Raw genomic sequence first — 25,222 nt, forward strand, 5'->3', positions numbered from 1 at the left:
CCAGGCAGCCCCCCCGGGCCCGCTCGCTCCCCTCCTCTTGGTTCGCTTTCCCCAAGTCCTTTCCGATTTTTTTTTCCGTTTTTCTTTCGAAGGGAGAGGAAGGGCCGTGAGGTGCGGCGCACGAGGTGACGGGTGCGGCTGAGCGGAGGTTACACGTTCACCTGCTTTGGAAGATAACGCTCCCAGGACTGAACGGCAGCAGGACAGGCAGGAGGGGCCGCCCGAGCCCCCCCCCCAGCACCAGCAGAGCCCCCCCCGATGTGGGACGGGTGCCGGGAGGTGCCGGGGGGGGGCCTCGTCCCTGCGGGGTGTGCACGGCGGCAGGTTGGGGTGCGCTGCTGCAGCGCAGTCACTGGGGAGCACCGCACGGAAGGGGGGGGACTCAGGAGTGACCCCCAGGCAGCATCAGGAAAAACGCCTCGGCCTTCAGCTGGGATTTCAGCTGGGCTTCCCCTGCTGCAGAGCCCCGCAGGCGGCCTCAGCGGGGGGACGGGAGCAGGCAGCGGCCACGGCACAGCCCGGGCGCAGGGGGGACACCCGCGAGCCGCTGGGCAGAGAGGTAGAAGGAGCAGGGGGAGCCCTCGGTCCCACGGGTGCCACAGACCCCAGGTGCGTGCGGCACCGAGCACCCAGCACTGCACCGGCTGCGGCTCGCCCCGACCAGCAGGGGGGCTGCAGGGCGAGCGGCCCCGGCGCAGGGACACGGGGTCCCGGTTAGGGCAGCGGCGCTGCCACGAAGCCCCGCGGTGGCCGCCCGCTGATGCTCAGCCCCGGGGGTCCCGGCAGCGCTGCCCGGTGATGCTCGGAGGGGCTGCGGTGTGGATGGCGGTGGCCACTGTGCTCTGTCCTTCCTGCCCCTGCAGCGCGTTCATTTGGGAAACGAATGCTCAGAGAACATTTTCCTCTGCGGACGCTAGAGCCCAGATCCTCCCTGCTCTGCTTACTCTTTAACCTTTCAATCCACTCAGCAGGATTTGGAAATGCGAGGAAAAAAATTGTAAATGCTTTGAGAAGGACGTAGTGAATATTCGTAAACTACAGCCAAACATAGAAAACAGTATCTCCCTGTAGAAATATTTTCTAACTAGAAAAGTAATTCTATCAGCTCACAGTTCAGTTTCAGCTACATTCAGGTCTAGGAGTCTCCACATTCTTATGTAATGCCTTAAAGCAGCAATAGACGTTAAACAAAATTAAAGTTTATCAAAAAAGTCTTTTTTTAAAAAAAAAAATAAGATTTGGTTTGTGTATCCTGCATGTTCAGTGTACGTAACCTGACCAGGGTCCCTTACACCTGCTGCTGCAGTTTGGGGATTTTTTGGCAGTCATTTCAAGAGAGGTTTTGTTTGTTTAGGAAAAGCAATCAGCCTCTATAGTCCGCGTTTGTCTGCAGCACGCCAGCAGCTGCCTCCACCACTTTCTCCTCTTCAGCTCTGGGGTAAAATGGAATATTTAATGCTCTGGAGGAGACTTCTCGCCTCGTCAGTGATGCACGCAGCTTCCTGGGCTGGGTAATTAAAGCTCTTTTGTCCGTCATTTCCTACGTATCGCTGTCATCGGTCCCTTAAGGAAGGGTTACCCTGCCAGGTTCTTTGGTTGAAGTTCCCCCAGCCCTGCTGCAGGGCCGTGCGTCCTTCCCGCAGCGGAGGGACGGGGACGGGGAAGCCGCAGGGGCCCGCGGGAGAGACTGGCGGTCGCATCCTGCCCTCTCCCCCCAGGCAGCTGAGCTGCGTCGTTACCCGAGAGACGAGGGACGCTCCGCTTGCTATTCACAGGCAAAGTAATCCTTGAGCGGGGTGAAGAGGTGCTGGATGACGGGGATGCTCCAGGACCTCCCGAGCAGCTTCTGGCGAGCCCCGCGGCTGATGTTGGAAACGTCGGTGTAGTGGAGGGGGAAGCCAAAGATCCTGTGGAGCAGAGGCATGGGGTGATGCTTAGCAGCTGGCCCCACCAGCCTCCTCTCGCCTCCCTTCCCCGGCCCAGGGCAGCCGGTCCCCACGCCTCGTGCTCCCGCAGGAGCCCCAAAGCACCCGCGGAGGTGCCCCTGGCAGAGCCGGCAGGGGCAGAGAGCCTGCACCTCCTGAGCCCCAGAGCCTGACCGACCGTCCCTGAGCACCGGTCACAGCTCACCTGCTCGGGACACTTCCCCACAGAGCCTCAACCTACAGCCCATCAGATGCAACACAAGTGTCCCGTGCTTTCCCGAAGCACAGCAATGAATTCACCTCACCGGAGGCCTCTTGTAGAGCCTCCCCGGCTTCCCTACCGAAATACAAGAGACCTCGGCAGGCCGCTGCCCTCGGGGGCTGCAGAAGGCGTCCGATGCCAGAGCATCGCTGCTCAGGGCGGCTGCAGGGGAGGCAGAAGCCCTGCGGCCCCGTGAGCGCAGCACGGCCGCGTCCCGTGCAAGAGCCAGCAGCCCCGCAGCGGCCGGTTCCCCCAGCACGCCTCCAGCAGAGCTCAGGCCGCTCAGTTAGAGGGAGATGCTGGCAGGGATTAAGACCCTGGGGTGCTGGCTCTTTTAGGACTGGATTACAAAAATAAAAGGAGAAGCAAAACTGAAGAGCCACCAGTAACGCCTCAGCCGAGAATCAGCACTAGCCTTGAATACTGGCCAGCGAGAAACAGACACCAAAAGGCTGAAGACAATAGACCGTTCCTGCTCCCTCCCAGCTCTGTGGCAGGTCCTCATGCAGCTCTGCCTTGCCCAAGGCCAACAAATCACCCCCGCGTGGCGCCGAGTTGTTGGAGGGCACTCGCCAAAGCTCGCACCCTGCTGCCCGCTCCAGCCAGATCAGAGCGGCTCCTCCCAGGCACAGAGCAAGAGCTTTTACCCAGGGCATCGCCCATCCCGAGCCACCCAACGGCGACGTCGGGAGCCCGTGGGTCCCTCTGCTCCCCATGGGTGACCTGAGGCAGGGACACACAGCGCTGCCTGGCCGCAGCCTGCCCAGGGCTGGGAGCTGCGAGCCTCTCCCTGCTCCACTGCAGCAGCTTGAAGAATCCTGAGCACGATCTCCTGCGGCACCACTGGGACGGGGAGATCATGCTGGGGTTCAGGAGCAGAGGCACAGCACGGGTCTGCCCCGTGATGCGCACAACGGAGACCAGCGATGGCTCCTGCAGCCTCCTCCTCATCAGCTGCTAAGGAAGTGGCTGAACTTGCAGGAGAAGGTTTTGCATACATGCGTATGCATGTAAATAATAAAAATACTGCTCCCCAGCACAGCTCTTGCCGTGTGCACACCTCGCCCCACACGCCTGCTGCTCTCCAAATGCACGGGGAGCAGCTGTGGCTCTTCGGGTCCCAGCAGACCAGGGAGGTTTAACCCCAGCCCCGGCTGCCCCATCGGCCCGTGGCCACGGCAGGGAAGGGAGGAGGCAGCGTGGGAGCCTGCAGAAAGGACTTGCAAGGTCAAGACCAGAGGGCGATCCTGGCTGGTGCCTGTTCCCTGTCCACCGTCCTAAAGCTGGGCTCCCCAGGCAGCTGCAGCCTTCGTCACAGGGCACCTTGCACAGGTTGTGCAGTGCCAGCCCAGTACCCCCAGCACCCGCCCAGTATCCCCAGTGCCTGCAATGCTTTGGGAGGAGCCCTGAGCCCCTGCCCACGCTGAGGCACCCACGGGCCCTGCCCCGGCCACTCCACAGAGACAGCTCCGGGTCAGAGCCACGTCTCTACCAGCTGCGATCGGACCAAGCCCAGGTGCCACCTCCGTGACAACGGCTCGGTAGCTGCTATTTAACTTTCAAATCCCTACATGCCTCTGGCTCAGCTTTCATTAGCTTTAATTCCAACAAATATTGGCAATTTAAATATAAACATGGAAAAACACTTAGCATGAGTCCGTGTTTACTGGCTGAGGCCTCAAGAGTGCCAGAACTCCACCTTTTGCTGCTAGGAACGTGCGGTGCACAGGGCTGCCAGCGACCGGTTTACCCCCAGCCATTCCGCTGGGTTTTGAGGTGAGCTTTGGGCTGCTCCAAAGCATGCACAGGGCCTGGAGCAGCGCAGCCAGGCTCAGCCGAGCACCCCCATTTCTGGGCTCTCCCCTGGCAAACCCACGCTCGCGCTGACCCACACAGGTCACCCGTGCAGGACCCCCGCAGCAGCCCCCACCTTTCACAGAGGCGGGTGCACGCGTGCATCTCCAGGCCAGGGAATCCCGAGCACCCTGCTCACACCCAGCACGCTTCCCTCCGGAGGCTGCAGCCCTGGGGACAGGGACGCCGCTGCACTTCTCCCAGATTCTCATCATCGCTCGTTAGTGAGCACATCACCACCCGCTGCTCCCCGCAGGGAAATCGCACCGCCTGTGCTCCGGGGCGCAGGGGAAGGGAAGGCAAGCACCACGAAACCAAACCAAACCACGGCGAAAATTACCTGTTCATCCCCGGGAGGTTGCCCCAGAAATAGCGAGCTCTGTGGGTAGCAGATATCTTGATAGCGTCGATCATAACCGGGTTACACTGCAGCCCGAGAGAAGGGAGAACAAATTAGGGGGGGGTCAGTGCACGTCTTCTGCTCCCATGGGTGTGTGCGGGTGCCCCGGGCGCCTCGAGCCGCAGGGCTGCGGCGCGGTGAAGGTGCAGCACGGCCCTGCCCTGCACGCGGGGTCCTTCCGCACAGCACCACGCTCCTCCGCCGGTCCCTGCGTCAGGCGACAGCATCGGGGCTGTGCCAAACCGCAGCCAAATGGCACAGCCTGGCCCGCTCAGCGCGACCCGGCACGCGCCCGGCTCCTGCGCCCTTCCCGAAGCCGCGGCGCGCCCTTACCTCCAGGAAGCGAGAGATGTCCCTCTTGTCGTTGACTCTCATGGCCACCACGTTCTCAAACATCCAGAAGAAGGGGCGCTCCTCGCCCGCCTTGGGCCGGGCGTAGTTGAGCAGGTGGTAGAACTCGAAGAAGAGCCTCCCGGTCCCTTCTGCACGGGGGGAAGCGGGAGTGCTGGGTGGGGACCGGCCGCGGCCCCGCAGGGGAGGCTGCGGCGGGGGCGTGGGGGCCGGCGGGCCTGGGTGGAGACAGCATTTGGCAGGCAGCCCCCGTGCTCTGCGGCTCAGAGCGGGGCCGCCGCCACCACGGAGTGGTCAGAGACGTGCGGCCCCGGACCTGAGCGTCCCAGGGGTACCCAGCCCTCGGGGGCGGAGCGGCCTTACCGTACAGCGCCTTCCTGGACGGGCTGACGAGGGACAGGTCGTTACAGGGGCTCCCGCCGATCACCAGGTCAAAGGGACCCCACTCCTCGATCTGAGCGGGCGGACAGACCCGGTTAGGAGGCACCAGGCGGGTGACCCTCCCCGTGTGGCCGCGGCACCGCCCCCCACCGTGCCCCCAGCGCTCACGTTTCTCTTGGTGATGTTCCGGACGTCGTGCACGTAGGTGATGTTGCCCTCGTGCCGCACGGTGCCCACGGCGATGGGGTCCTCGCAGATCTCGGAGGCGATGTACTTCTCCACCTGGATGCCCAGGTCCTTCAGCACCAGGTACCCTGCCCCGGGACACGGAAAGGGCTCTGAGGCAGCTCCGCTATCGTCGGCCTCCTCCGGGAGCACAGAGACCCGGCGGGTGCCGTCCCAGATGACTTCTGGGCAAGCAGCCCCCTTTTTGCTGTGTTCTGCCATTTAGGTTTGCTCCCAGAAAGCAGAACGGCCGTGCTGACCCAACTGGAGCCAAACCAGTGCCCTTGGGCACTCCTTGTCTTGCGGCCGGGTCCCCAGCACCCCCACAGCTCTTGCTTCTCAGTGTGCCAGGGCAGCCGAACAAAAAATTCCCTCCCCTTCCTTCCCCTGCTCCCTGCTTCCAGCCCCATCCAGCAGGAAGGGAGCTGCTGCCCTCACCCCTTCTGATGGGGACCCACCTGTCCCTCGTCCCCCTCTCCCCACCAAGCTTTCCAAGACAGGCTCGAGGCTACGAAACACCCAGGGCTGCGAGCCCTCGGAACAGTGCTCCTCCCGTGCCTCACCTGTTGCTATGCCGTCGAACAAGGAGAGCACTCTGATGGGTCTCCTCTTGGCTGGGGGCACTGCTGGGTAGATTTTGGGTGCGTCCTGCGATGGAAGACAGCAACGGATGAGTGGGACCAGGGCTGGGGGATTTTGAGCTGTCCCCGTGCCCTTGTCAGCCCTCTCCCCCCAAACCCAGCGTGCCAGGCTTATCCTTACGTATTCCTGTCCCTTGTCGCTGGTGAAGAAGTCCTGCAGGCGGGTGTTCCAGTCCTGCCGGCGCTGCAGCACCCCGTAGCTCCGCTGGGGCTGGCACATGTAGCAGTTCCAGGGCTCCTGCTCTTTTGCCTTGGCCGACGTCCCTCGCCCCACCAGGACCTCCAGACACTCTACGCAGAAGCACCTGCCCAAAGCACACCACCTCGTGCCCGTCACTGCCAGAAACCCCGTGGGGTCACCCCAGCCTCCCCTGCAGCCTCCCCTGCCATGCACCACAGCCCTATGCCCATGTTGCAGGATGCGCTTTGCAATGGTACCCTGGCATTTAGGGCTGCTGACAAAAGAGCTCCTGCCACCCTCACCGGGATCTATTCAGGTGCAGCCTGGCTCTGAGGGACAGACAGGCTGCACTAGGAGGTGCTGGTGGCACCGACCCACGCACAGCCCCGCTTCCCCCCAGCCCCGCACCGAGCACTGCAGGAGCCCCTGGGGGCGCGGGGGTCCCACCTGCAGCAGCTGGCGTTGCTGCAGAGCAGCAGCTCCTTGCCCTCGCAGCAGACGGTGCAGTAGGACTGGTAGCCGTCTTCATCGTACATGTAGAAGAGCTCCAGGAATCTATCCTGGCAAAGGAGAGCCAGGAGGAGGGAAGGGCGAGGATCAGGATCCGTGCTCAGTGCAAGAACAGGGAACGCGGCTTCGCCCCGTCCCCCGTGCACGCCGAGAGCTCGGAGATGCGCACCCTCGGTGCTTCACGGGCAGCACCCAAAGCACGTGGGAAGCAGAGAGGAGAGCATGCAGAGGGACAACCCCGTGGTGGGTACGGGGTCCAGAACGGATTCCCCACCCCGCCCCATCCCGGCGGTGCAGCTGGAGCCCCGCGCCCGCACCGCAGCCTCCTGCTCAGCCCCGGCACGGCGGCTCTTACCCTGCACGTCTGGCACAGGCCTCCCTCGAACAGCGGGTGGAAGGTGGCCGGGTTCCTCCTCCCGCAGGACAAGCAGCTGTCTGAGAGGCAGAGAGCTCCGCTCACCCGGGGCTCGGGGTGCTCCGCACCAGCGGGTGCCCAGGGCACAACCAGGCGCACCCACCCAGGGTGATCGGGCTCGGCGCAGGATCTGCGCCTCCGGAGCGGGGCTGGAAACGCCCGCAGGCTTTTGCCCCGCTGTGGGCAGGTCCTGGCCCAGCTGTGGCTCCCCCAGGGAGGATCGGAGCAGCTTGTCCACGAAAACAAGCAGAGGCCCGTGGATCTGCAGCACCACCCCCATTTCTGTGCGGTGCATTTCAGGAGGGACTGACGGGTTTTGTCTAGTGCTGCCCTCGGGCACCCACATCGTCCCCAGGCCCCTTCCCAAGACAGGACAGGCAAGCGATTACCTTCGAGACTCCCGCTGTTGTTCGTAACTTCGGAAACCATTTGCTCTTTATAAAATAAAATATACAGAAGTAGATTTAGCATTCCTTAACGTAACAAACTGGAATTGTGCTCTACTTAGAACTGACTTATTGCATTAAAACTGCACAGAGAAGGCAGGCTATGGGCATGTTAGAAATGTTGGGTGTACCCAGGGTGTACCTGCGAGTGGCAGACAGAGGGCTATGTCCCGATTGCTAAACCAACCCCGTTTGCAATGCCACAAAACGGAGGTGGTCTCCAAGGTGAGCAGTTAGGGGAGCCCAGCTCACCCTTTGGTCTGCCGGTGCCCTGCAGGGTGCAGGCGAGCGAAGCGAGACCACAGAAGCTTTTCCCTCGGGGAACCCCGCACAACCCACGCTCCTGCCAGCCCACGCCGCGCCCCGGTACCTCGGGTCTGGTCCTCTTCCACTCGCTGCTCCTTGTTGTTGTTGCAGAGGGTGGCCTTCAGCCTCTTGGTAGGGGGGCACTGCTCGAGGCACAGCACCTCCTCCGTGCCGTTCCGCGGGGCCCCGTTCTCTACAAGGGACAAGGGACAAGGGACGGGCGGCTCGGTGGGGACGCCTCAGGGATGCCTCCTGCCCAGCCCTGCAGCCAGGTCCCACCTCAGAGCCCCACGGCACGGCCCCCGGGGGGTACATGGGGGGTACATGGGGGGATGGCACCACCCTGCACTTCAGGGGAGGGCATCCCTGCCCCGCCTGCATCCTCCTCCATCACGGTGCAGAAGATGGGTGCTGAATTCCCGCCCCTGCTCCTTTCCCTTTCCCATCCCAGCTTGTGCCCTGTGCCAAAAAGGCTCTAGGCTGGGGGAAGACCACCAAGGGAAGACCCAAGTGGGACCCTGCCCAGTATTTCCTCAGAGCTGGCAAGCTTCCTCCCATGCCCTCCTCACGGGAGGGCTGGGTTCCCGCTGCTCTTCCCAGAGCCCACCGTCCCCAGGGAGCCACGGATCACATCTGATTTCCAGCAGCAAGGTTCCTGAGGGTGCTTTACAGGGTTTTCTGGCAAAGCTGCCCCAGGGCCACCCCAGCCAGGCCAGCTCCCCCAGGCCCCCACAGCGTGCCCAGCTCCTGCCCCTGCGCACCTGAGGTTTTGGGCGGCCGCAGCCCCTTGAGGCCCAGGGGCTTGAAGCCGGTGAGTGCCCAGTCGATCATGGGCTTCAGCTGCTCCTCCAGGGACTCCCCGGGGGTGGCTGCAAACGTCTTCCCTGACCGGCTCCGGGCAACCTGCCGAGACAGGAGGGGTGGCGGGGGCCACAGTGACCGGGGTCCGGAGTGACCGGTCCCCTCCGCTCCCTGTGCACCGGGCTGGGCTGGCCCCGGCACGGCAGCAGCTGCTGGATTCCTGCGCTGGGTGTGCCGTGGCCACGCTGGCCCCCAGCGAAAGGAAGCGAAGAGAAGGCACAAGAAGTGCCCGCAGGCTTGCGGAGCTGCAGCCAGGAGCATGGCTCATCCCCTGGATGGGGATCAGGCCCACGGGGCACTCAGTGCCAGCCCATCCTAGGGAAGGATCCCGGAGTGCCAGGCACATCCCAGTCATCAGCCCAGGACAAGTGTGCCTGGTGTGACACTGCCTCGTGTGACACTGCCTAGCAATTGCTCCCGATTCCCCCGGGGAAGCCAGGGCAGAGATCAGCCCCATGTCTGGAAACCTCCCAGCAGAAAGAGGCAGGTTTTCCTGCACACTTCTGTCCACGTAACCCCAGCACAGATGGGGGGGGGGGGAGAAATGATTAATTGTGGATCGTGGTGTGGGCTCCTTTTGCTGAGAGCTCTCAAGGTGACTCACATGCATCATCCAGAGCCACCCCAAAGGCAAAGCCAAGCCACGTGCCATGGCAGAGCAGCGAAGCCCCAGCCCCCTTCCCGCAGCGCCTGCATGCACCAGGGCTCGCTGCTCGCAGCCGGTGCCCAACTTTCCGGCAGAGGCTCCTCTTCCTGCCCCCAGCCAGCATTTCAGTCGTTTCCTCAGCACCGAGCCCCCGAGGCAGCCACCCCAGGCCCCAGCCCTGGCCAAGCCCAGCTCGCTGCTCCCCCAGCCCCCGCGCTGCCCGCAGAGCCCAGCGCTTTGCTTTGTGCCCTCCCCAGCCGCAGACCCAGCTCTGCTCCGCAGTTACCTCCAGGGCATGGAATATGGCTCGGCGATAGGAAACCAGCTTATTAAACGTGGCAGAATTGAAATGCTGCCTAAAGGCCATCAGCCCCACCAGCTTGTCTGCAGAAACCTAGGACAGAGCGACAAAAGCTCAGCGTTGGGCACGGGCACGGCTCCTTCCTGTCCCCCATAGCACGGTGCCCTCGCGCCCTGCAGCGAGCACCGCTCTCGCGGGGAAGCCAGCGCCGGCTTTGCACCGAGAGCAAGCCAAGCTGCAGAGGGGAGGGGGGCAGCGGCATTGCACATGCAGCTAGGACGGGCTGTTTGCACCCTCTGCTGGCACCGCACCTCTGTCAGCGCAGCCGAGCGCCATAGCAAGGAGGGCTGCGGGAGGGCATCGCGCACCAGGGCAGGGAGCGACCGGGGACGCCTGGGACAAGCCAGGACAGAGCCCGCAAAGGGGCCAGGCGGGGGTCTGGAAGGGGACGGGATGTCACCCTGCCCCGCTGCTGGATCCCGCTGCCAGCCCACGGTGGGTGGTCAGTCGCTGGTTACTGGCACCAGAGCCACGAGAGCACACCAGAGCCTGCGCTCCAGGCAAAACGCGGTGGGTCCCTGCCCTGGGGAGGCTGCAGGTGGACACGTGCACACCACTGGGCGCAAAAGCAGCCCCAGAAAGGGAAACAGGCTGCAGGAGGAGGAGACCTCGGCCTGTCCCCAGCCAGGAGAAGCAGCAGGCTTACCTCAGAGAACTTCCCGTCTCCAAACCACTGCACCCATCGCATGCCCGAGACCGCCTGGCGCTTGGACGTGGCTCTGTAGGAGACGACGATCGCCGGCCACCAGGAGAAACCTTTGATCTTTCCCCAGACGAGTTCCCCAATTCCAAATTCCTTCCCGTCCTGAAAGCAAAAGATAGAACAGATAAGCAAAAGAGCAAGCACCCACCCATGCCTTATCCCTGCACGCCGCCAGCCCTGTGCCGAGCCTGGCACGCCGGCACACGCTGCCTGCTCCGTCCTGCACCCGCAGCCGTGCGTGCCCACTCCTGCCTGCCCTCGCGGGGTCTCTGCAGGCAGCACAGAGCCCATTCCTGCGCTCACACAAGCCAGGAGCGAGGAAGCTCCTCCAGCTGCACCACAAAGGGCTTGCAGTCCCAGGGAGGGGAACGGGCAAGGCAAGGGGGCAGCAGCTCCCGAGCAGCACAGACATTCTCTCCCGAGCCCTGAGCCCACCGGTCACGTTTGTCCAGACAAACTCGGCTCCTGAGCTGCCGTGCATGGCCCGTGCTGCTGGAGATGCAGCCCGGGATGCCGCGGGTCCCACCTGGCTGCAGGGGCTTGGTGTTCTCTGGGCTCCCGAGCAGCCGAGGCAGCTCCTTGGCTCAGCAGAGCCCCTCTCGATGGGGCCACAAAGCAACCCAGGGAGAGAGCAGCCCCCCGCCTCTGCTTCCCCCAGGGCAGAACAGAAAACAAGGCAGAGCTAAAACCGAAAGAGAAGGGCTGGGGAAGCTGGTGAGACCATGCCAAGGGCCTCCAAGCTGCAGCCCAGCAAGGAACACGCCGACAGTGCTGGGAGCAGGAGTTCTGCACGGGAGCTGAACGCTCCTTGGAGCTTTGTTCTGCAATTAGGCACCTAATTATGCAGCAAAACGCTATTGCCCAATTCCTGCACGTCTCAGGCCCTGCCCCGACGCCTGCAGGCACTAAATCATTCTGCAGCTCCAGCAACTTTGTTCCCCTTCAGCATCTCCCGACAGAACCACTTTCTGCCCGTCTCCGCGGGGCACGGCTCCCAGCCTAGCGCACGCCACGCTCGGGGGCTGTTGGCAGCGCTGCAGCACGGCACAGACAGCTCAGTGCTGCGGCGGGGCCCATCCTGCCACAGGGGACGGGGATCCACCACCCTCCCACCGCCCAGCACTCGGGGAAGGGGAGGCACACAGCGGCGAGGCTGTGGAGCACGCAGCCCCCCGTACCTGGTACTCCAGCGCTATCCGCGCCTCTCGGCTCTCCGGCTCCTCAGCCGCCAGCTCGGCGGAGCCGTTCTGGCCCTCCTGGGAGCTGCTCCCCGAGAGCGTGCTGCTGCTCTGCGACGAGTCCCGGGAGTCGTCCTCCGTGAGGTCGATGGTGGTGAGGACGGGCATGGCCGATCGCCTCCTGGAGCTCTGCGCGGGGGAGCGAGGTGTGAGCACCCACGGGGAACGTGGAGGGTGCAGGAGGGAGCAGGTCCCTCACCTGCCCCTGCAAACGGCACGTCCCCCCCCCAGCCTCTGGAGCCAGGGACCGGAGAGCACGGACCAGGGGCACTGCTGCGGCTGGGAAAGGATGGGAGGAGAGGGCCCAGGACTGGGCGCATCTACGGGAGCGCTGCTTTTGTTTGTAAGACACGCAGACAGCAGGGCAACTCTTGCTCTCTTCCCTTCTCTCTCCCCAGTTCATCCCAGGCAGTCAAAGCACCCAGCACAAAGCAAGGGCAAACAATAGCACACACACGCACCGCCTCAGAGGGAAACTGAGGCACAGGGCAGCTGCAGTGTGCCCAGTCAGCCACCCGGCCGCACGCAGCAGGACCACGCACGTCCCCGGAGCCCCGGGAAGCCCTCGCCCTGCAGGGCCCTCACCCGCAGCGGCGTTGGCAGGTCCCTGAGATTCTCCTCGCTGTTCGTTTCCTTGATTTTCATCTCGTGCCGGGTCTGCCCTGCCTGGAAGATGAGGCGGACAGGAGGCTTCTGCCTGAGGCTGCTCTCCCAGCCGGCGCTGCCCCGAGGCCGCATCTGCAAGCGGAAACAAAGAGGTCCGTGGCATGGCCGCCTGCAGGGCGTGAGTGGCACGTGGGGACAGGGACAGGGACAGCAGCGGGGACAAGGGCCCGGGGAAGGCAAGAGGAGTGCGGTCGGCTGCAGGAGGCCCCTGGGGTGCAAGACCCTGCCTTTCACTCTGTACTCTGCAGCAGCCCCCCTGCGCCAGCCCTGCACCTCACTGCCCCGCGGCAATCCCCAGCACCCCGCGTGCGGGTAGCAGCACCAGCAGCCGCTTAAATCAATTCGTGTTTCCAGGCATCGTGTGCATCCTCGGCTGTATTCTCCCCCTTCTCCCCTACAGCCACAGCAGCACAACAGAAAGCAGCGGGAGGCAGCGGCTGGGAGAGCCGCGGGCGCCGGGCAGAGCTCACACAGCACCCTGCTCACACGGGGCTGTGCTCGGTCCCGCAGCCCAGCCCTGCGGAGGCTCCGAGGGCAGCTTTTCCTCTGTGGTTTGCAGCAGCCGCAGTTTACAAAACAGTCTAAACCAGGCATGCTTCCGGCATCCGGCGTAACAGTTTCAAAATGAAATGAGATTTTGCAGTGGGCTTTGCTAGCGAGCAGCCCCTGAGCCCAACGTAGTGGGAAAGCAGAATTTTCACCCAGCTGAATTTATGGCTCTCTCTTTGGGAAGCTTCATAGTCACAGGCAGATCTCCAACCTTGGGGTTTTATTTCAAAGTCAAGACAATAAAGCCAGAAGGCAAAAATGCTTCCAGACCCTAGAGGTTTGTCAACCTAGTAAACAAAAGGGAGGGGGAGCAAAACTGGGATCCAGCCCCCCAGCTGCTAAAACCAGGCCACCCTGAGAGTGGGAGCCACGAGATGTTTCTGTCCACCAATACAGCAGACTTTTTAAGGAAAATATCCGCACAGTAAGAAATTAAGACTGCTGCAACACATAGCGGGCATCACTACATTACATACCACACCCTCCTGCTGCTGCTGACATAATGTAAATCACCTAATTTCAATATGAAAACAAATATTATGCTTGTAAATGAAAAATGCATCTGCTATCGGACCATTCCCTGGCACTGCACACGAGAGCCACAGCAGCAGGGCCACGTTCCCAGTTAAGACGGGAGGGCGAGGGCCCCGGCCGTGACGCTGGCACCAGCTGCCCCCGCAGTGTGTGGCTGCCCGCGGGCAGCAAGACCTCGCAGCAGCCTCGGCGCACACTCACCTCCTGTGCCTCTGAGAGCGCGAGCGGCCAGGACAGGTCCTCCTTGGAGAGTTCCTTGCTCACCCTCTTGTTCTTCAGGGTCGGCAGTCCCAGGCTCCCAGCGTCTGCACGAGAAGCCAGAGCAGGCTCAGCTCCACGAGCCGTCCTGTGCCTCTGCCCGTGAGAGCAGCCAGTCATGACCTGAAGAGACTGAAATCTTGCAGAACCATGGCTGAGAGCAGAAGACAAGTCCTTGAAGCTGCCATGGTTGTGCTGCCACCACAGCAGTCCCAAGCCCCAGACCTGCTCTAAAATCTGCCAGGGACTTGAACAGCAAGTACGGGGATCTTACGGATCTTTGTGTTTCTGAAGCTCAGAGGAACAATGAAACTGTGCACCCACTATTCAGGGCTTCATCAGTTCATTTAAAGCACTTTCTGAAAGAGGCAGGTTCTGCCATTCCCTCCAGCAGGGCAGAGCTTGGCAAAGAGCAAGCGGCTTCGCTGGTGCTGCCTGGGCTTCCCTAGGGCCAAGGGCCAAAGCATCCTCCAGGCATGGCCCCACCAACCTCGGTTTCTATTCCCTTCTAAAAGCAGAAATCTTCCCCTGACCTCGTGAGTCCAAGAGCCAGGATCTGGGGACCATGCCCAGAGCATCCCAAACCCAGGACACATCCCCTCCGTGGCAGCAGGCAGCTGGGACATCCCCAGCCCCGCTCACCCGGGCACGGCACAGCGGGACTCACCCGGAGCACTGGGCTTCCCGTTAGCCTCCAGAAGAAGGGCAGGCGTGTCTTTAGCAGCATCCGTGCAGTCCCCGTTGAGGCGGATCAGCCCTGCCCTGCAGTCCGCCTCATCCCGGCTGTGGTTCTCCTTTTTCATGGTTGCCTGTGGAAGCATCAGTGGAGAGGAAATTCAGCCACCCAGAAAGCCCCCCGGAAAGGCAGAGCAGACTGCGTGCGCTACCCAAGCCAGCCACAGCTTATTCCCTTGGCAGCTCCCCTAAAGCACCCAGGGGGCAGGCAGAAGGCTCTGGTTGGAGATGCATCTGGAAGTGCTGGGCGCTGATGAGCACCTGGACAAAACCTCCCCAGGCACGGCCCTGAGGATCCACCAGCTTCAGCGAGCAGAGGCCCCAGCCACAGCCCACTCACATCCTTCGGGAAGCGCCGGGGCTTTTCCCCAGGGCTGGCCCACTGTGGCCGCTCGGAGCTCCCAGGCTCCGGGATGTTCCTGCCCCGACGGCCACCAGCCTCACCGTGCTCCCACCACCCCACAAACCTGGCAAACCCAGCAGCGGGGCAAGCGGTTACAGAAGCGGGTACAGCAGAGAGCAGGACACGGGGGAGCAAAGTCCTGGCGCCTGCCGCACGTTCAACTCCCCTGAAGGCCAAAGGGGCCTGGCTGCAACAGGCTCCAGGCAGGAGACGCAGAACCCGCCTCAGGAGATGGGCCTTCCCGACACTGAAAAAGCAGCAAAAGCCACTTACACACGTGCAGGGCGCGTGGTGGGGAGGGCAGCAGGCGTGCAGGCAGCACCCACGCAGGGACGGTGCCTCCTGTCCCCATCACAGCCCCAGCGCTCGCCTCCACACCGCTTAGACCAGACTGGAGCCCCAGCAGCTCCCAGAGCCGAGCTGGCCGTGGGCACGCCAGCTGATGCAAACATCTGCATTTACGGGCATTTGCACTTTTGTCGGCCACTCGGGCACTCGCTGCTCTTCACACGGGGACACGCAGCTCTGCGCAGCAGTGCGGCCGGTCGATAACCTCCCCGTGGCTGCTGTAATGATGCTTTCGAGCCCACAAAGCCAAACCCGCTGGGCATTTCTAGGCCAAGCGTCTTTACGCGCAGTCTGACCCCAAAAGAGCAGAGCAGAAACCAGCCCAAGGCGGGCGTTTCCAAACATTCCCACCACCGAAACCTCTCCCACCTCCCCACGCCGCCCGGCACCCTCTGCCCTGGCGGAGCAGCCATTTCACTGCCGCAGCTCCGCAGGCCGCACACGGCGCTGTGAAGCGAAGGGTTCCTGTCCGCGGCCGCCCGGCACGGCTCGGGCACGTCCCCTCCCCAGGCGTGCCCCCTCCCCGGGCACGCTCCCCCCACCCACGGCCAAGGGCAGCGCTGCCTGCGCCCCGTGCCCCCCGGCCGCCTGCCCCGGGGCCGCCCGGCCCAGCCCGGGCGCAGATAAAGGCTGCCCAGGCGCTCCCCCGGGAGAGGTGGGGCCGCCTCGCCTGCACCCCGCCGCCTCTGCCTTCCCTCGGGTGCCCTTCCTGGATCCTGTTTTCGGAAGCGGGAGCTCCCAGACTCTCCCAGAGGCACCCAGGGCTGCGCTAACGAAGCTGCCTCATTGCCGGGCTATGGATCTGTGCTGCGACTTGCCCCTTCGCCAGCACAGTCATTTCAGGAGCACGTAACGCAGCTCGACGAGCTACGGAGCGGTCGGCTTTACCCCTCTCCAAGGCCCTTTGAGGAAGGGAAGGCAGCCCCCCCACCCCCCCCCTCAGCCCCACACAGACCCCAGGCCCCGGCCCCACCGCCCCTTCCCGGCGCTCCCGCTCTCGGCATCGGCTCCAACTGCTTCGCTAACAATTGAGATTTCTGCTTTGAGATCATCTGTCAGCACCTCTGGCAAACAAAGACCAGTCGGGGTTTGATGTTTCAGATGCAGCGGGCTGCGTTAAAACCCTGGTAAAATCCAAAAGTGAGCGAGGGCAGGTGGCCGCCCGGCACCCACCTCTGCACACCGAGACCCCGGCTGCACGTCCCCCCCCGCCCGCCCGAGGCACGGCTCCTTAACAAAGGGACGGGAAGGAGGAAAATGGCACCGGCAGAAACCTAAAGCTGAGTAAGCCCCTACAGCTGTGTGCAGAAATCCCGCTGCTGCAGCACATCTGCTCCAGACCCAGCGAACAATTCCTGGGAGCTGCCCAGACTCGCCGGGCTGCCCCCGGCTGCCCCAGACCAGGCTCCCGGCCCCGGCCCCGCGCTCCCCGGCCCCGGATGCCCCCGGACGCAGCAAGGCGCCGCGGCACGGCGGCACCGGGCTGGCTGCTGGAGGGGCTGCTCCCAGCCCCAGCCTGCAGAGAGCAGGGGCAGCGAGCACGGGCAGCAGCGATGCTGCCACAAAATCCAGCGCATCTCACTCAGGAGTCCATACGGCAGGGTGGGACAGGACACGCTGCTCTCCTCTCGGCGTGGGAGCACAGGCGAGGGACGGGAATAGCACTAGGCTAGCGTGGCTGTTAAGGTCCAGGGAGGACAGCAGCAGGCATGGCCTCCTCCCAGCCCCGCTTGCGAGCCCTGCTAAACATCCGCAGAACCACACCAGGACCTTGAGGGGAACCTCGCCCTCGGCCCTCCCTCAGGAGCCCACCTGGGAGAGAGCCCAAGCACAGGAGTTCGCAACTTGCACCCCAAAATGGCTTTTCCTTTCTCCTGGGGCTGCGCAGGGCCAAGCACTGCAGGTCTGCAGGCAGTGTGCTGCCCCCGCCAGCCCCGCACTGGCCACAGCCACCACGTGAGCCCACGGCAGCAGGGCCACTACATCGCTGCGAGGGGCCAGCACAGCCACGGGGAGGGTGACGCAGCGGCCACCTCCCATCCCACCCCACGGGAAAGGCAACTCATGTGGCTGCGCTGCGGGATGCGCAGCCGGGACTCCAAGCACTTCCCATGTGCCTGGCTCAGTTCTGCTGCCTGCACAGGGAGCTCCGACTTTTTCTTTTGCCCAGTTATAAAGTGGAAAAAGAGTTATTACATCGACAGGACGCAAGCTGGAGGGCTCTGCCAGTCCACGGGCCTGGCTGCAGATGCAGGCACAAGCGCAGACATCTCAGCTCACCAGGTACAGGCAGGGCCTGCAGTGAATGCATTGCTTGCTCCCTGCACTTCTCCAGCTGCACAGACTGGGATCGCTCAAGGACATCCCATCACCGTCCTCTGATATGCAAGCAGGAAAGAGAACATTATACCACAACCAAACTGCAAAGCTAGTTAAATGCTTGGTTTCCAAAAAATCTTCCCCTAGGCAGCAAATACCCATCCCTTCTCCTCTTACTGCTGGCTTCTGCACCGAGCCACGAAGCTGCGCACCCGAGACTGCCCACCCTGCTGGTGAGGGCAGCCCAGCGGGCAGCTCCCGCAGCAGCCGCAGTCGTCGCGAGCCTCACCACCTCCTGCTCCAGAGCAAGGCTCAGCTCTTTGTCATTGCCTCCCCTCACAGACACACACCAACATGTGCACACAGGGCATTACGAAAATAATAAGAAACAGAGCACTCCCCTCACATGCTTCTCTCTCACGGGGGGAGGAGAAAAACAGCACCAGCGTTTGCATTGCTTAATGCACTACAAGCATACAGACATACGCTACGGCGATACAGCTCGTAGAAGAACCCCTGAAGAATGAAATAATCCAGAATTCCAGCTCGGATGTTTAAAGCTCCCTGAGAGGCTGGCGCTAGCTGCAGCCCATGACACTGCCTCGGTGACCAGGACATTCCCTGCAGCGATACCCCATGGAGACAATGAACCCGCTGACTCCGGATCCCGCCCTAGTTTTGCAATACCAGTTTCTTTAAAGTTTGCCAAACTGGTTAAAGACCATGCCATAATGTTAACTGCTTAGAGAGCCTGCTGGCCGCAGGATGCCCGCTCGCTGCCCGGCCAAGCTCACCGCAGCCCGGAGGTGCAGAGCCTCTGCGCTCACCTGTGAAGCATCCTGGTGAGGCTCAGCCTCCCGGCCCGGCTGGCCTCGGGGACCAGGGCAGCTCCCCTGGCCCAGCCTGGGCAGCTTTCAGTTTTACCTTCTTGAGAAAACAGAATCGCCCTTATCAGGTCCGTTTCCCCAGTAGGTGGAGAGATTGCAGGGGAGACAGGCGGACTTTGCCTCCAGACAGGGGCATGCATATCAAAAGGCTGGAGGAAAGCATTTTACATGATGGCTGGGATGGCAGCCATCACCCAAGCCCTGTTTGAATAACAAAAAGAAATAAAAGACCCCAATGGCCGGGGCTAGCTCCCTCCAGCCCCGGCTCCTGACGAGGGCTCTGGGCTATCACACACACAAATGGCCTTTAACTGTCCCCAAAACCGAACATTTCCCTCTAATCCTGCGAAGAAAAGAGTCGCTGGGTTGGCAGTTTAGTAAGAAAGGGAGCCCATTTTGGCAGATATGCTCATTAAAAGGCCAGCCTCTCCCCTCCCCTGCCCTGTTTCCTGTGCCTGGCCCCTCTCCCCGCTCAGGCTCTCCCTCCGCACGCCCGGGCTCCGGCACTTCCCTCCATTTTCCCCCCCGTTTCCTTTGCTGCCCTCCCAGCCCCGCCGCGCTCCCCGCCGCACCGCCGCAGCCCTTTTGTGGCCACCCCCGGGGTCCAGCAGCACGTCGCCCCTTCGCATTCAGTGAAGCTTGGTTGAAAGAAAAGAAACAAAAAACAAACCGGCCCCTCCTCTCCCAGTGAAGACCAGGCCTGAGAAGTCTCCTGGGCAGCCACCATCACAGCCAGCCGCTGCTCCAGCCGCTCTAGGCTCTTTACCATGCTCATCTCGGTCTCGTCCTGCCGAGCCGAGCCGCGCCGGCTCTGCCGAGCCCCCTGCCCGGGCCGGTGCTGCCTGCGGGCAGGGCCGGGGCCACAGGGGCTCCGCCGTCGCGCAGGTGGGTCTCGGGTCTCGCTGGGCAGCGGAGTTCCTCCGTCCGGAGCGGCTACTGCATCATCGTTCCCCTGCACAAAAGGAAATAAAGTGATGACAACGCCACCTCGCTGTCCCCATCTCCCCCCCGCCGGCTGCTTCCAGCAGGGCACGAAGCTCCAGCCCCTCCCAGGGCCCAGGGCCAAGACCCCCGCACCCCTGCCTCGCTGCCCCATCACTTGCTTGGAACCTAAGTGGATAGAGGCAGAAAGGCAAAGCTGCTGCTGGGGCAGCGATCCCAGACACCTCGTTCCTCCTCCTGGCCCATTCCTCTGGATGCAGCATCACCGAGAGCTCCCGGGCCCCCGCCCCGGGTGCCCACCGCTGGCCCCCGGCACTCCGGGGGCTTGTGCCCCCCTCCGGGGCCACCCCGCGCCCCCCTGCGCTTCCCCGATGCGCTCCCCTCCCCTGGTCCGCCTGCGGAGGAGCTGCTCCGGGCTTGGCGGGGGGAGGATGAGGAGGAAGATGAGGAGGAGGAGGAGGAGGAGGAGGCGGCGTTGCCCCGGGCTCACCCGCTCGCCCCCGCCGCTCGCCGCCGGCTCGGCCGCTGCCCGGCAGCCCAGCGCCCCCCGGCTCCGGCCGCCCGCTGCCCTCGGTGCCCAGCCCGGGGGTGCCTTCACGCCTCAGCGCCGGCCGGGAGCCGCCTTCCTGCGAAAAGAGAGAAGGAGAGGGATGATGTCCTGACAGATCGCCGGCCCGAGGAGAGCAAAACAAAGGTGTTTCTGCCCTGCACGCCGGTGGCACCGCGGGCTCCCGGAAGCCCTCCCGGCTGCTCCCGTGCCCGCGGGGAGCCGCTGCCCACCCCCGGGGCCCCGCCGAGAGCCGGGCCGGGCATTCCCCGAGCCCCCCGCCCCGAAGCCAGCCCGTGCCGTGCCGCCGTCGGGGGCCTGGGGCCCCGCGGCTTTGCCGCGCTCCCGCCGCAGCCCGGGGCTCTCCGGCGCCGTCGTCCCGACATCGCCGGGCTGCGGGGGAGAGCCCGGCAGGAGACCCCTCCGTGACAGCCCCGGGACGGGCCCGGGCTCCGCCGGGATCTCGCCGAGTTGCGGCAGGAGCCGGCAGGGCCGGGCGGCACCGGCGGGGCGGGGAGGGAGCGACCGGGGCCGGGGCGAGCCCCTCGCCGAGCCCCCCGCCGGCCCGCCCGGGGGCCGAGCGCCGGCAACAAGTGGCGGCGGAGCCCGCTGCCCCCTCCCGCCGCCCGCTGCCCCCTCCCGCCGCCCGCTGCCCCCTCCCGCCGCCCGCTGCCCCCTCCCGCCGCCCCTGCCCCGCGCCGCCGGGGCGGCAGCGCCGCGACCCCCGGTAACCGGGCGCGGGGCGGGCGGCCGGAGCCACTCCCGCAGGACCCGGTGCCGCGTCCCCGCCCGGCCCATTGTCCCCCGCCGCCGCCGCGCTCAACAAAGCCGCCCACGAGGATGCGCCGCGGCTCCGGCCCCGGTGGCCCCGGTGGCCCCGGTGGCCCCGGTGGCCCCGGCCTCCCCCCGCCGCCGCCCCCGCCCCGGTGCCCGGCCCCGGGCTCACCTGCGCCGCGGCGGGACGCGCCGTCCAGCGGGGCCGCGCCGCCGCTCGCCGCCGCCCGCGCCCCGGCCGGCCCCCGACAGCCCCGCGCTCCGGTTACATGGCGCTTTAACCCTGCCCGTGCTGGGCAGCCCCTCCTCCTCCGCCGCCGCCGCCGCCCCACGCCGCCCGGCGGGGGAGGGGAGGGACGCGGGGCCCGCACCCCCCGGCCCCCGCCGCCGCCCCCGGGCCGCGCATCCCCCGGGGCCGCGCCGTGCCCCGGAGCCCGGCACCCCCGGGGCTCCGCACCCCCGCCGCGCCTCCGGCGCCCCGCGGGGCCCCGCATTCCAGCGGTGCCCCGCGCCCCCGGGGGCTCCCCCGCTCCGCACCCGCGGGGCTCCGAGCACCCCCCGCCGCTCCGCAGCGGAGCCCCCGGGGCAGGCGGAGCCCTCGGCCCGGCCGAGCCGCCCCGTGCCCGCGGCTTTCCATCAGCACTCTGCCCCTGGGCGCGCACCGCGGCGCGGACAGACAAAGCGGCGCAAGTTTTACAATAGTTCTTCGTTTGTTTGTTCTTCCCCTTCCCCGTACGGAGGCGAGCACTTGCGAGGGCCGTGCTGGGGCCGAGGGAAACAGGCTGCACGTCCCCTGCCCGAGACAAAGCATCCGGAGCCCACGTGGGGTATAATCTTCTCCGCTCGCTTGTTATTGCCTCTAGGTACAGCAGAAAAGTGTGTATCAGGAAGAAGAAGGAATATTATTATCCCGCTGTGATAGAAATAAACTTTCAAGGCCAGGAGTAAAAATGAGCTAGCCAAAGCGGCAGCAACCTGTGGGAAGTGCCTGGACCGACCCACAGGCCCGTACAGCAGGTTCCCCGCAGCACCCCTCCAACCGTGCAAAGCACGAGCATGAAAAATGTGGCTGCATGTGCATAAAGAGCCCTGCAAGTGAAAAGAGAAGGAGCTGAGAAATCTGGTCTGGATAAGCCTTTGGGAACGCTGCAGATTACAGCTCAAATAAACACACGGCAAATAAACCTAAAGCTAATTTGCAGCTCTGTTGTCTAGACTAAAACCAAGCAAACAGATTTTACTCCTGTTTGGTTTTCCAAATCTGGAAAAGCAAAATGCTTCTGTGGGTTGCACTCAGGCAACTTTCTAGGCCGCTGTTAAGAGCAGAATTAGCCCTTGCTTCAGGGATACACAGGCTCCTCTCCCTTTCGAGGGAAACCTTGCTGCTGCTGTTGGCCCCACTGACCTGCCATCAATCTCCCACCCTGTGGAAACACACTCTTTCTCTCTCTTCCCCTTGGTTATCATTTAATTCAGGAGAGCACTTCTGTGCATACTGTTTGGAAAAGGCATGGTACCAAACAAAGCAGCTCCGAGCAGATTATGAGCTAAACCCTGACCCTTTCCTCTTTCTCTGCTACACACAGCCACAGAGAGATGCTGCGAGTTTATTTCTTAACTGTCAAGAGAGTTTGTGTGTCATTTCACGGGAGAAAAAAAAAAAAAAAGGTTCCTCTAAAGGGGATTTCATACTGAGGCTCCCTCCAGGCATTTTTGGCACCCTGCGTCAGGCCCCCAGCTGAACGAGGCCCTGCTGACCGAGGGCTTGCAGCCCGCAGCCTGTGCCAGACCGGTGCCGGAGCAACCGCAGCACCTCTCCCACCAGCCTGAGGTTCTCCACCATGGACAGGAGGGGGGATGTGACTCTGGGAACAAAGCTCCTCTGCTCTGTCACCAGAGCATCCGCGAGAAGACGTGAAACATGCCCAGGTGTTGGCTACAGGAGCAAGGAGCAGGGGCTGGGGACAGGCAGAGGACGCAGCGCACCGTGTCCTGGATGCGTCCCCGCTCTGTGGCAGAGTGACTCTCCCACCGGCCGCAGAGCTGGACCTGCCCGGTGCTTCTGCAGGGAATCATTCCAGCCAGAACCACACTCACACCTGGCTGCGCTTCCTCCACCGTCATTTCGAAGCAATGCAGCCTGTGATGGACCAGGTGAGAGCCACCAACTGCCTCCATCACGACAGAGTCAGACAGGACTGGTAATGTCCATCCACGTCAGAAGTGACTCCTCATCCTCACCTTCCACTGTGGATGCTTACCAGCATCCATGCCAGCCCTTCCTCACGTAACTCAGCACTCCTGGCCCTGAATCCTCCTCCCCACCAAAGGCTACTCAGCTGCTGCCTTCTCTGCAGTGTCCCCGTGTTATGGCACCAGTCCCAGATCCTGTCTGTCCGCCTTATTCTCTACCTCCAATCCTCTTCCTTAAAGTTCTCTCTGCTGTCCTGGCCAGGCAAACCGATACTGCTTCCTCCCCAGTGCTCACCTGCTGTCTCTTACTTTGCACCAAAGTGTTTGGGTTGGAAACTGCTCTGTGTTTCGTAAGCAGCATGCCTGGAGATCCTAGACAAATAAAGCAATTGAGCAAATACGTTTTGTTACCTACAGCCTTCAGCAGTGTAACCTTGTAATTTCTGGAGACTGTAGGTCCCAGATTCCCAGACCCCAGTAAAGGCTCAGCGTTTGCTTTGTCTTCCAACAAGTAGAGAGAAGCACCAGCGCCATGAAATCCCCTCAGACTGCTGCAAGCTCTTCTAGTGGCCCTGAGGCAGGGAGCACGCTGAACTCTTCCTTTCACTGAAGGCAGCAGCAATGCTCCTACTGACTTCAGGCTTGGGGGGTTTCCCGTGCCGGTGTGCAGACACCGCACAACACAGCAGCTCCTTCCTCGGGCCGCAGCTGACATCACTTTCATTGCCTGTTACCCTTCAGTGCAAAACCCCACCTGAGCACATCTCCTGTGCTCTGTGAGCTGGCTCCACGCTCCGTGCCCGAGACCTCGCCCCAGCCCTGTGCTGGCCCCAGCCCTGTGCTGGCCCCAGCCTCCACACCAGCTCCACCGGCTCCCCCCCCGCTGCTCAGCCTCGGCTGCTCTGCAGGGCCCGTCCGCCCCTCGCCGCGCTCCCTGGAAAAGCTCCTGCGCCCCCAGCTTTGCTGCTGAGCACGGCGGGGAGCCACGCTACAGAGCAGCGCCATGGCGGAGCTCAGGCTACTGAAAGCAAGGTCTGTCCCAGCTGTCGGAAAGCCTCAGCCCGCTGCCACATGTGGGAGCAGAGCCTCCAGCCGCCCGTGTAGCTGGGCTGCCTTCTCACATCTGCGGGGAATTGGTGTTTACACGGAGATAGGAAGTGTTATCCCGCCTACATGGAGTTTCTAGCCCTTCCTGTGGGCTGGCCAGGACCACACGATACAACTCTCTAATAAAAATAAGGTTAAAAACAATTATCATCTGTGCAACCAGAACATCTAGAAAGATTGCGGCAACCAGCGTGTAAACTTCAAATGAGAAAGCACACAAAGAGAAGTCTTCAATGCCTCTGTAACAAAGCTGGCCACAAAATCCTCTTTTTCCTAGAAAACAGGATGCGCCTGCTACAGCCCAACCTGCAGAGACGAGCCCCCCCCCAGCCCGCACGCAGGTCTCTGAGCAGCAGGGTGGCGGCGGGCAGGGTGCCACCACCAGAGCCCCTCGCGGGCTGGGCCCCCCCCCTGCTCCCGGGCAGCCCGGCGGAGGAAATGTTTCACCCAGCCACCAGGCAAGTGCACGGCAGGGCCCAGCAGAGCTTCCAGCCCCAGCCCCTGCATGGGGTACTTGCAATAATTTACTCCTGTAACGACACTTCCCTGGGAGTACAGAGTGTGACAGGAGAGAGGGAGAGGCGCTGAAATGCAGGAGAAACTGAAATCCTGATCTCAAAGGCATCACTTGGGTCAGCCTCTGTAGGAACAGAGCTCCCCCCCCAGCAGTGTTTCAGCTGGGCAATATCCATCACAACAGCAGGCAGGGAAGTTGCAGCATTCCTCAGCTCTCTAGACAGATGCTCTCCCAAATCCACACAGCCTGGAGGGAGACGCAGTGCATCAGCAGAATAAATAGAAGCCGTGGGCCTGGTGGGGTGAAAGGCGCCTGGGTGCTACCTGTCTCGTTTGCACTCTCTCACCCTTCTTCCTGGGCCTTCCTCCAGCCCGCAGAGGCAGGCAGTGCTCCCACGCCAGGGAGGTGCTCCAGGGCTGACCGCGGAGCGACTGTGAAGTGCTCTGAGAGCTTTGGGTGGAAAGTGGCAGCAGAGAACGCGACAGTGACACCCAGGATTTGATCTTGGGGAACGTGTCTGCCCAAGGTAACCTTCTCCATGTGCTGAAGAAGGCCAGGCAGGAAGCTCCTCAAGTTGGACAGGTGAAATGAAGCTGAAAAATGCCTCTTAAGAAGGGCACATCAACCCTGTAGCTCATTTTGGAGTGCACCATTTTAATACCCTATTTCCTTGTGTGTCCCCCCCCCAAATTGCTCTTTGTTGCTGCTTTTACTGCAGTACTCGTGGTGGACAAGAG

The 25,222-nt window shown here is 63.1% G+C and overlaps 1 protein-coding gene across 5 annotated transcripts; it reads right to left on the bottom strand.

The window, feature by feature from the left end:
• Positions 1–91: 91 nt before the first annotated feature.
• On the bottom strand, positions 92–19,334 carry DNMT3B (DNA methyltransferase 3 beta). 5 transcript variants are annotated; one of them, XM_080558678.1, is made up of 19 exons: positions 19,172–19,334; positions 14,381–14,522; positions 13,657–13,760; positions 12,292–12,444; positions 11,647–11,835; positions 10,412–10,570; positions 9,691–9,798; positions 8,659–8,800; positions 7,962–8,090; positions 7,535–7,579; positions 7,086–7,165; positions 6,668–6,780; positions 6,161–6,344; positions 5,962–6,046; positions 5,342–5,487; positions 5,156–5,246; positions 4,775–5,010; positions 4,382–4,467; positions 92–1,907 (listed from the first exon to the last, which is right to left on the bottom strand). In XM_080558678.1, exons 1-19 carry the CDS (start codon positions 19,178–19,180, stop codon positions 1,766–1,768), a joined length of 2,343 nt encoding a protein of 780 aa, XP_080414804.1. In that variant the 5' UTR covers positions 19,181–19,334; the 3' UTR covers positions 92–1,765. The 5 variants fall into 5 exon arrangements, with proteins under 5 accessions (XP_080414804.1, XP_080414802.1, XP_080414803.1 ...); XM_080558676.1 differs by having other exon boundaries at positions 12,292–12,372; positions 19,076–19,334; XM_080558677.1 differs by having other exon boundaries at positions 4,775–4,923; positions 19,076–19,334.
• Between the last annotated feature and the right edge of the window lie 5,888 nt (positions 19,335–25,222).

Source organism: Anser brachyrhynchus (genome assembly GCF_964034855.1).
Source record: "Anser brachyrhynchus genome assembly, chromosome: 16".
Taxonomy (NCBI): Eukaryota; Metazoa; Chordata; class Aves; order Anseriformes; family Anatidae; genus Anser; species Anser brachyrhynchus.